This window comes from Lepidochelys olivacea, assembly GCF_965140295.1.
Source record: "Lepidochelys olivacea isolate rLepOli2 genome assembly, chromosome: 5".
Classification (NCBI taxonomy): domain Eukaryota; kingdom Metazoa; phylum Chordata; order Testudines; family Cheloniidae; genus Lepidochelys; species Lepidochelys olivacea.
The window spans coordinates 61852928-61865019 of NC_140415.1; the positions used below are offsets into that span (position 1 = coordinate 61852928).

A 12092-nucleotide genomic window follows, 5' to 3' on the forward strand; every position below is an offset into this window, starting at 1 on the left:
TCCCAACCGCATTTTTCTCTTCCAACTTCTCAGTCCCCAAGCCATTGCAAACTTCACTCAGGTTCAGTACTTCTGAAAACCTTTAAGGATTCCAATGGACTTGTTTGTCCTCTGCAATGTTGATCTGTGGCTGCATTCAGGGCAGGGCTGGGACTTCCCAGCACAGAGATACTTTCTACCTTTCCTACTGCCTAGAACACATATGAAATGCTAACAACTGACTGAAACTGATGGATGGCCTTTAACTTTGCCTTGAGACATCAGCTCGTCTAACCAGTTATTCTCAAATATCTTGTATTTTCAGTAGTTATTACCTAAATATGATAGTGTTTTTTAAACTTTTTTCTGTTGTTTCAACCAGTTATAATCAGAGCCCTCTGTATTGTGAAATTCTATGACTACAAAATTTGCCATATTATACACCATTTGATAATATTTGTGTTTCAGAATCCAAGTTTTCATTTTAATAAGTTTCTAGCCCTTATTGTTGTGGAGGAAACCTTTCACGTATGAACTAAGTGTAACCAATCTAGTGATGTCTGTGTGAGTCCACAGAGGGACTGAAACAGTAGCTCTGAGAGGAACTGATTCATTCATCTCCCCGAAGTATTCACACTGAAACCTAACACATTGTAGATTATGCCCCTGATTCAGAAAAGCACTTATATGTATATTTGATGGGGCACAGAGGCCCCATACTGGCAGCAAAGGAAAACTGACTGGCTCTTCACTAGCAATGATGAGAGGGTTAAGAGAGCCTGTGGACTCAGTTGATGCTGCCGTTACACCTGCACCCAGTGCAGCCAATATCAGGCATGGAAAGGAGAGCTAAAAGGAGAAGAACTAATCCAATTCAGGGCTGACCAAGGAAGCCTGGTTCAAGCTGAGAGTTTAGGGCAACTTGCTACCTGGATGAACCCTTTGGTGGATGGAACAGCTAGGTCCATGAAAACTAACAGAAAGGGACTAGCTGTTCAGAGCAGGAGAGCAAGGGTCCTCCTGAAGATCCCATGGATGACCCTGATTCTGAGATCTGTTTTCTTTTCTGTTTTGGGTTCTGACAGAAAAAGTAGGGCTTGAGCATGCCATAGCCAGAGAGCTAAGGCAACACGATACCAAATCTGTGAGGGGTGATGTCTGGGGACCCACAGTAGGTGTTAGCCTTGTCCTGATGGTCAACATGCTTAACGTTAAACTTATGAAAAAACCACTGAAGTCAAGGGACCAACTCACACTTAAAATTTAACACGTTTAAGTCCTTTGCTGTTTTGGGGCCTTTCTAAGTAAGGCATATTATTTTTACAATCAACAAAAATATTTCTTTTCTAGGAGAAGAAACTAAGTTTCATGATTGTGCCATGCTTAGAATAGTGGGACCTTGGCCCATGACTGGGGCTCCTAGGCAGTGGCACAATGCAAATTAAAAAAGAATTATTAGATCATGTAGCTAAGAGTCAGGAGACCTGGATTCTACTCTCTTCTCTATTATTGACCTACTGTGTGAATTTAAACAAATAATTTTACCCCTCTGGACTTCAGTTTCTTTATCTGTGCAATGAGGATAACAACATTTCTACATGACCCAGAGGGACTGCATATCTTAATTAATGTGTGTTGAGATCTTTGGATAGAGGATGCCATGGAACATGTTATAAAAGTACAAAGTATTAATACTATTATAGGGCTGTCAATTAATTGCAGTTAACTTACACGATTAACTGAAAAAATTAATTTTGATTAATCTCAGTTTTAATCACACTGTTGAACAATAGAATACCAATTGAAATTTATTAAATATTTTTGGATGTTTTTCTACGTTTTCAAATATATTGATTTTAATGACAAAACAGAATCCGAAGTGTACAGTGCACACTTTATATTATTATCTTTATTACAAATATTTGCACTGTAAAAATGATAAACAAAAGATATTTTTCAATTCACCTCATACAAGTACTATAGTGCAATCTTTTTGTCATGAAAGTTGAACTTACAAATGTAGAATTATGTATAAAAAATAACGGCACTCAAAAATAAAACAATGTAAAACTTTAGAGCCTACAAGTCCACTCCATGCTACCTCTTGTTCAGCCAATCACTCAGACAAACAAGTTTGTTTACATTTGCATGAGATAATGCTGCCCATTTCTTGTGTAGACAGGATCACAAGATATTTACGTGCCAGGTGCACTAAAGGTTCATATGCCCCTTCATGCTTTAACCACCATTCCAGAGAACGTGTCCATGCTGATGATGGGTTCTGCTTGATGTCGATCCAAAGCAGTGTGGACTGACGTATGTTCATTTTCATCATCTGAGTCAGATACCACCAACAGAAGGTTGATTTCTTTTTTTATGGTTTGGGTTCTGTAGTTTCCACTTTGGAGTGTTGCTCTTTTAAGACTTAGAATCATAGAATATCGGGGTTGGAAGGGACCTCAGGAGATCATCTAGTCCAACCCCCTCCTCAAAGCATAACCAATCCCCAACTAAATCATCCCAGCCAGGGCTTTGTCAAGCCTGACCTTAAAAATCTCTAAGGAAGGAGATTCCACCACCTCCCTAGGGAATCCATTCCAGTGCTTCACCACTCTCCTAGAGAAAACGTTTTTCCTAATATCCAACCTAAACCTCCCCACTGCAACTTGAGACCATTACTCCTTGTTTTATCATGTGGTACCACTGAGAACAGTCTAGATCCATCCTGTTTGAACCCCTTTTCAGGTAGTTGAAAGCAGATATCTAATCCCACCTCATTCTTCTCTTCTGCAGACTAACTAATCCCAGTTCCCTCAGCTTCTCCTCATAAGTCTCCACCTAATCATTTTTGTTGCCCTCCACTGGACTCTTTCCAATTTTTCCACATCCTTCTTATAGTGTGGGGCTCAAAACTGGACACAGTACTCCAGATGAGGCCTCACCAATGCCGAATAGAGGGGAACGATCACATCCCTTGATCTGCTGGCAATGCTCCTACTTATACAGCTCAAAATGCCGTTAGCCTTCTTGGCAACAAGGGCACACTGTTGACTCATATCCAGCTTCTCGTCCACTGTAACCCCTAGGTCCTTTTCTGCAGAACTGCTGCCCAGCCACTCAGTCCCTAGTCTGTAGCAATGCCTGGGATTCTTCCGTCCTAAGTGCAGGACTCTGCACTTGTCCTTGTTGAACCTCATCAGATTTCTTTTGGCCCAATCCTCCAATTTGTCTAGGGCCCTCTATATCCTATCCCTACCCTCCAGCGTATCTACTACTACTCCCAGTTTAGTGTCATCTGCAAACTTGCTGAGGGTGCAATCCACGCCATCCCCCAGACATTAATGAAGATATTGAGCAAAACCAGCCCCAGGACCGACCCTTGGGACACTCCACTTGATACCAGCTGCCAACTAGACATGAAGTCATTGATCACTAACCGTTGAACCCTATGACCTAGCCAACTTTCCATCTACCTTCTGAAAGCATGCTATACATCTCGTCCTGCTCAGTTTTTGGAAGGCACTTCAGATTCTTAAACCTTGAGTCAAGTGCTGTAGCAATCTTTAGAAATCTCACATTGGTACCTTCTTTGCATTTTGTCAAATCTGCAGTGAAAGTGTTCTTAAAACAAACAACATGTGCTGGGTCATCGTCCAAGACTGCTATAACATGAAATATATGGCAGAATGCGGGTAAAACAGAGCAGGAGAAATACAATTCTCCCCCGAGGAGTTCAATCACAAATTTTATTAACACATTATTTTCTTAACAAGTGTCATCAGAATGAAGGTACATACAAATGTTTTGCATATCTTGCACATAAATACCTTGCAATGTCGGCTACAAAAGTGCCATGCGAATGCCTGTTTTCACTTTCAGGTGACGTAAATCAGAAGCGGGTAGCATTATCTCCCGTAAATGTAAACAAACTTTTTTGTCTGAGCGATTGGCTGAACAAGAAATAGGACTGAGTGAACTTGTAGGCTCTAAAATTTTACATTGTTTTGTTTTTGAGTGCAGTTTTTTTTGTACATAATTCTAAATTTGTAAGTTGAACTTTCATGATAAAGAGATTGCACTGCAGTACTTGTATGAGGTGAACTGAAAAATACTATTTCCCTTGTTTCGTTTGTACAGTGCAAATATTTGTAATAAATATAAAGTGAGCACTGCTCTGTGTTGTAATTGTAATCAATGTATTTGAAAATGTAGAAAACATCAAAAAATATTTAAATAAATGTTAGTCTATTATTGTTTTATAGCACAATTAATTGTGTGATTAATCACTATTAATTTTTTTAATCACTTGACAGCCTTAATTATTGTTCTATAAATGCATTGACAAGCATTTGTTTCTGACTTGCTTTTTTCAGCTATGTGGAGTGGCCTCTTCACTCATTTAACAGAATCTTGGAATAACTTCAAAGGTTTAGATCCAAATTATACAACATGGATGGACCTGATGCAAAAGCATGGCTACCACACTCAGAAATATGGGAAACTAGATTATACTTCGGGACATCACTCAGTGAGGTAGGCAATGGATATATTCCTCTCTGGTATGGCATCCATAAATGTGATTAAATGTGAATAGATCATGGAACAACAGTTTTATGGTTATGGTTTTCAATTAAAAGGTCATGTTGATTTTTTTTAAAGAAATTCTGTTAGAAATGTATGAAGGGTCCAGTCCTGCAAAATGTTAGGCCCGGGCATACGGTTACTCCCATGAAGAGTCACATTGACTCAAGTAAGGGTATAAGGGCACCAAATGACCTTTATGCCTGTCATAGATGCAAATAATTATATTTAATAAATCTCAATTTATACATCTCTGATTTGACCATTTGGATACAATCTGGATAAAACTAAATTTTTAATAATATTTTTTTAAAACAGCTTCATAAGAAGATTGCAGTGTAGGTAGCCCAAAATAATTTGATTTCATTGTGCTTCTCACCAGAATTCATCCATAAATCCTAAACATGTTCTGCTGAATTTTGTGCAATGTATTTATTCATTTTAATTGACAAACTCAACTTTATTTCAGTTCTTTGTGTAGGTCAATTTCATTTTGTTATGGTAAATTAAAATAAAATACATTATTTAGTACAGAGCACTAATTACAGTTTTCATAGCTTTACTTGGTAAACCAGGGACCAGTGCTTTAAGATGATAAAGGCATAATCCACCTCCGTTAAATTCTGTCTGAATTGTCTACAAGAAGGATGATTCATTTAACTGAATCACACAAAAGGCTAAAAAGATTTTAAAGTCCTTTCATTTTCTTTTTTCTGATTTAATTACATTTTTTTTCTTTTAACAAACCAAAGATATTTTATAAATAAATAACTTCATAAATAACAAGTACAAAAATTACTATATATTTCCAGCACATGGATTTTTATGCCATATAGCCAAATCAATTAATAAATAAAAATGAAAGGGAAAAAGGCAGGGGGAAAGAGATGGAGAGGAGAGGGAATAGAGAGGAAGGCTATAGATTGATCTTCTGTCTTTCTTTCAGGCATCCTGCAGGGATTTTTTGTTGATCGCTTCTAGGAAATTGACCCAAATAGACTCAGCTTTTTCTAGGGCTTGCTATCTATTGTATGTGATGCTGTGATGGTGTGGACTAGGTCCAGAGGTGCTGTGCTGGAGGCCTCAGGGTCCTCAACACATGTCCCAGGAAGAGAGCAGGAGAGGAGTCCTCCAAGCAACGTAGAGTAGCTGCAGGGGAAGCAGCCAATCAGACAGGCTGCAGGGAGCAGCCAGTTAGGGCCCAGGAGAACGATATAAAAAGAGCTGCAGAGCCAGAGACAGTCAGTTCCTTGCTGGAACCAGAGGAGTGCAGGGGGGTGCTCCTGGCTAGCCAAAGGGAACTGCAGCACCATGGACTGCTCAGTACTGGCAAAAACCAGGGGCAAGAGGAAGAGCTCCTCGCTGGCTGCTGGGCCCGAACATAAAAGATCCTTGAGGTAAGGGTGAAGCTTTGGTGAAGCTGGGGCTATGGGGAAATGGCCCAGAGAACTGAAAGCCGTTTTATTAAAGGGACATGGTGGCTAATGGATGCTATTCTTTGGGTCCCTGAGAAGGGACCCGGAGTAGTGGGTGGGTCCAGGTTTCCCTCACCCCCGCATAGGCCACTAAGGAAATGGCCTACAATTGGACATCAATAAACCACAGAGAGGGATCTGAACTGCTAAGAGGCCCAGCCAAAGAGCTGAGGGCAAAACCATTGCCTCCAGGGAGGAAGTTCTGGGGCTATGGCTCAATACCAGGGCTGGGACTGTTTAAAGACTGCAAACACACCTGACCAGAAAGGAGTTCTTGTATGAGGTGAGTGCCACACCATTACAGATGCCTTTCTTTGCAGACAGGTCTGCCAGTCCATTAAACCTGCTGGGGGGAAAAATGAGGGGGAAGGGACAGATTTATTTTTCCAGTGTAACAAAATTTGACCTCTCACAGCCAGTACAAGTCTATGTAGCCATTCCCTTTGGTATGGTGATAGCCTCCATTTGCTGGGTATCTGACCCAGTATAGTATGCAGATGTCTGCTTTTAAGGTCAAGTGACAATTCTAGCATCTTATTAATTCTGGTTTTAATATCATCCCAGAAGCTGGAAACAATAGGGCACGATCAAAACATATGCATGCTGGCTCCTTAACAATCCCGCTCCCCACCCCCCACACACACCTCAACATTGATCACTGAGGGTACCTTTAACTTTGTGAAGTGCTTGGGGCAACCATGAACCTAAACATGATTTTTTGTTGAAGGAGACTTAATTGGGGGTCCACGGTTGCTTCTTTAATCTCTCATGTTGTTCTATTTCACTGTGGGATTAAGATATTTATTGCCAATTCTTTGTTCCATTTTTGCATCACTTCATCTATATTAACTCTCTGATAAGTAATTAGGAACTCATCTAGTGTAGCTGCCAGTCTGGAGAAATAGTATTATTCTCTACAAAATTTGGCAAGTTCTAGCGCTTCAGACAATACAAGTTCCTCTGGGCCGAACTGTGTGGTGAACAAGTGACAAATTTGAATATGTTGCCATATTGCAGTACTTGATACATTATATTCTAGTTGGAGAAAAATTAAATGGTGTGATCAGTCCTCTGATATTAATTGGGATATAGATAGTATGCAGCGTTCCATCCACATTATCTTCTTCAATGCCCAGTTTGTAGCATGGGATTCCCCCAGATTGGGTCCTCTACATGAGATGAAAGATGGCATTTGTGTTGGTGTGCTTAGTTGGTCCATATGTCCTTTCATATTTTTTGTTTGTAGTCACACAGCAGCCATGCTAATGTTGTAATCCTGTTGTGTTGAAGGCTGACTAGCCTAACTGTTGCATGCTCCATCTGTGAATGGGATGTACTAGAGGGAAGGGAAATTTTAGCCAAATTATATAAAGACAGTTGCAATCAGTCTTAAAGGAGGTTGTCTGTTCATCAACTTCTCTAGAATATGATCACTGAAATCATTTTTTCCCAGCGTGAAAGAGCTTGAGAGATATTAGGATTGAAGGTCACTTCAGGCAGATTGTATTGCTTCCTTGGTAGAGTGCCCAGAAGCTGTTTCCCTATAGGCTGTCTAAAGTCTGTGCTAGGTCTTGCCTCAATGCCTGCTTGAACCTAAATATCTGAAATATTTGGGCGGGGGGCGGGGAAGCAGACTAGAAAAGTTTTTGCTAGCATTGAGGTGTTTTAAATCTCCCCATGTCCTTGGAAAATTTTAAATATGGTAATATGTTTCCAAATACAATACAAATGTTCAGTGAGAGTATCTATTGTTGCTGCAAAGCTTTTCTGTAAAGAAAAGTTTTTAATGAAAGCAAGCCATGAAAAACAGCAAAAACTTTAAGGAGCCAAACATCTTTCACAGTGATAGTCAAAATACGACATAAATAGATGGAGTAGATAAAACAGTGTCACTGTGGCTTCCCCAAGTACATATAAAAACTGCCTGTTTTGCAGCTTTTAATATGGTACACAATTTTCCTGGTTTCTGATTATGTCCACTGTCGACATGTTTAATGTTGCTAGCACTGAGATTTCTCGTTCTTTTCTACTAAACTAATATCTCAGAATTTCTCTACCCTTCACTCCCTTCCCTATCTGAAATGAGTAATCAGATGTTGAAAGGAGACTTTGGAAATTATTAATACTTAGCATTTACACAGCAGTTTTCATCTTCAAAGTGCTTTGTAGACATTAGCTAGCTAATCCTCATCTGAAGTAGGTAACCCATTTTACAGATGAAGGAACACAGGTTTTTCAAAGTTCAGGTTCTGTACTGGAAATAAAGGGTGATCCTGAATGAAGACTCTACAGCAAAATCTTGTGTTGTCAATGAGAACTTTCTTTAGTGAATTAAGTCCGTAATACATTGTACTTAAACTTATCTTATAAATGCATGTCTCTCTCTTTGTGACTCTTTACATAACTTGTCATCTGAACTATCAATATATGTCCCCTACTGTATCTTCAGGTTTTATCATTACAGAACATCTGATGCATTTGTCTTTCTTTTTCAGTAAGAAATAGATACATGTACAGTATATGTAACAATATGTACTTGTAAAAGGATTAAAAAACAAACCTTTTTCATTTTTGGTGCATGATTTAATTCCTCACTGTGCCATGTTAAGAGTTGTAAAACTAATTGTAAAAGAAGAAAACTATTTACGTATTGTGACGGGGCAAGGCCAGATGACTATAGGAAAGTAGTGGGAGACAGATATATTAGGCCCAGGCTAAACAAATCCCTGTTACAAGGGTAAACAAATGGCAGTTGCTCCAGGTCAATTAAGACACCTGGGGCCAATTAAGATCCTTCCAGAAAGCAGGGAAGACAGCTAGGTTGATTGGGACACCTGAAGCCAATCAGGGGCTGCCTGAAACTAGTTAAAAGCCTCCCAGTTAGTTAGGTGGGGGTATGTGTGTCACGAGCTGTAGTAGGAAGCCACGCCGCTGGAGAAACAAACCCTAATACAAACCCTATCAGGCCCAAGGAATGAGGCCCTGAGGTAAGGGTGATGTAGATATTGAGGAAGTGAGGGCTGCTGTGGGGAAGTGGCCCAGGGAATCATACTCATCCTGTTTCCAAAAAGTCAGCTACCAAAAGCTGCTACTATCAGGGTCCCTGGGCTGGAGCCCGGAGTAGAGGGCGGGCCGAGGCTCCCCACTCCCCTTCCCAACTAATCACTGAGACTGGGAGACAGCAGAGACTGTGCGAGGGAGGATAACTTCTCCTCACCTCCCTTGCTGGCTTACGATGAAAATGGCTTAGTAGACTGTGACCCTTGCCTCTAGAGAGAGAAGGGCTACATGGAGGGTCACAGTGAGCCTCTGAGGCTAGCATAATCCGCCAGGAAGCGCAGTACCCACTGAGACAAGGTTGGAGCTTTGTCACAGTATGTTTGTATTTTTGTAGGTTAAAGATCTGCATCACTAACTTGTTGAGTACTGCGGTTATTCATACTTTTTAAAAGGCATAGCTGATCTTAACTGTATACAAATACCTCAAATGCACCTTCACTGAATCTTCCTTTGAGAAAGCAATGGTTCAGAGTTTGTGCAATGTAATGCAAGGAATAAATGATTATGTGGATGATTCATTCTTTTGCAGACGTGTCTAGAATAAAATTATTTAAGGCAAGTGTAAATTACTTTTGAAAGATGAAAATTTTCTGCATGGCTACATAAGGAGGGCCAGGACCAGATTCTGCCCCTCATCTGTCCCCTTTGTGCCACTCTCGGGTAGAGGTATCCCTACCTGTCATTCAAATGGAGTTATCCATTCTAAATCCAACCTCTTGGTTCCTATCCCTGGGGGAGAGAGTGCTTTGAAGTCCAGGTGATCTCTAACCAGCATAATGGGCTCCTTAGAGAATGTTGCAAGACAGAGTAGTCCCATGGCGCTCCAGATTTAACACTGAGTCCCTGTTCTTGCTCCCAGAGCCAAAAGTTTCAGGAAGATTGGGGTCTCATTGCAAAGGCTTGAGTGCAGAAGGCTGTAAAATGAGTAAAATACGTTATCCTCATCACTATTACAGATGATCCTTTACACTATTGCAGGGCCAGATTAAGGCAATTATGGCCCCCATGCACCCCCCCACACACACACAGCAGCGGGGGAGGGGGGTCACCCTCCCACCCCAGAGAGAGAAGTAGTGGTTTGGAACCCCCTTAACACCAGAGGAGCATTAGCTGGAGTCCTCCTCCCCTGGGAACAGCATGGTCAGGGTAGGACCTGAATACTTACCTCAGCAGCCAAAGTTTATCTGCCTCAGTGGTTGCGTGAGCAGGCACACTGAATTTTTCTCTTTCTGCCATACAGTCTTGTGTTGTTGTGATGTTGATGAAACAGCCCCTAGGCAATGGATCTTGATACGTTGGTGAAATTCAGAGCGCTGAGATACTGTTTCAGGGTGTCCTCCGATTCGGGCAGATGTCATTACATTGGTTACAGTTAGGTCACATATTCAAGCTTTTTTTGTAGCCATTAGGATTAGTAACTTCTTTATGAAAACTGAGAGTCTGATGTAATAACACGGCTCAAGGCGCTGTAGACATAGTCCTATAGTGCCTATGTCTCAATCTCGCCGTTTGGAATTCCTCCTTCTCTAGGGGAAAGAAATGAATTTGTGTTAACCTGCTGCCAGTAGAGCTATTTTAGTATAATCCTTTCAAATTCTGTTTTGAAGAGTAGGATTTTAATTTCCAGATTTGGTTACTGTAGTATGGACACAATCTAGAAAAGCTTAATGACAGTTTGACTAGATAGCTGACTAAAGTTTGGATAATTGAGAAACTTTAATTTTCTATGGTGAAAAAAATCATGGAACAAAAAACATTAATTTGTTGCTTTTGTTGCTTTCTGCTTTGCTCTACAGTCCTTTATGAAATTTCATCGCTGCCTGTTCTGTTCAGCTAAATAAACCCTAAAATGCTCAGGTTTGTCTAGAACAGTTAAGAAAGAAGAAGCCAACATATTTAAATTTATTGAAGAAAAAGAAAGCATGCAAAATTGATATACAGAGGAGATTATTATTATTATTGTATATATTATCATATATATAACATGACTAACATGATTGTTTAGTCACCTGGAGCTGAATTTTCAGGAGCTTGAGGTAGATTCAGTAGTAATACAAAATATTATACAATCAGTGGTTCTGCATTGTCAAACTTGAGTAACATAGTAGTGAATCAAGCTCAGTGATTTTAGTCAATGTTTATCTTTGTGGTTTATGCCCTGAACCTGCTACGCTGAAAGCCTTTTGCAAGTTACTGAGCCTTCTCAGATTTCTATTTAGTGGTAGTTGAGGGGGATCAGCACATCACAGGATCAAGCCCTTACTGTTGCTTGAACAAAAGTGGGTGGAGGTTGAGAATAAATGAAAATAAATACATGTTGAGTCAGCCTTTTCTAGTGTATACGTAAGTGGAATTTTAAAATTTAATACCTTTCTCTCTAATTGAAAACTAAAACAACTTCTATGGTTTTTTGTTAGAGAAAAATGTGTATCTCATTCTAATTGCATCTATGTAGACATTTAAAAAGTCTAACTAGCCAATTAAATAATCTATAAATAGTGTGGAATAAATATAAGGAAGGTTACTGTTGCATGTTGAGTTAATTAGCGCAGTCCTGTTGCTTTGGTTTCCTGATAAAGAGAAGGCTTGCAAAGAGAAACAGAGCTGTCCTCTCAGTATGGGATGTATGACTGTTAAGCTCAATAGACATATGGATATTTTAAAAATATAGATTTGATCCATACAACATGCAGTTGCTTCTGTTTTGAACCACGGAGCAAGAGTTTGCCCTAAACATATATCTAGGTTTGGCAGAATTTGACTTTTTTATATAATTTTTATGGATATCAATGTTTATTTTTAAACTTTTTTTCAATATTTATCTATTTAAATTTTCACAGTTGTGGGAAATGTATTGCACCCCCCCAATATTTAAAGACGATTCAAAAAGTTAAAGCTTTATAATTGTTAAAACAGAAATTGTCAACATCACAATGTCAAAATATACAAAGTAAATATCCTTAAATCTAACTCTGAGTACTCAAGCAGCTTTTTTCT

General features: G+C 39.7%; 1 protein-coding gene across 1 annotated transcript in view; it reads left to right on the forward strand.

Moving 5' to 3' along the window:
* The window catches only part of ARSK (arylsulfatase family member K), a 59514-nt gene that overhangs the window by 10246 nt on the left and 37176 nt on the right, over positions 1-12092 (forward strand). The window contains exon 3 of the mRNA XM_084628234.1: positions 4353-4512. Within this exon, the coding sequence (XP_084484360.1) occupies positions 4353-4512 (160 nt within the window). The remainder of the gene's footprint in view (positions 1-4352; positions 4513-12092) is intronic.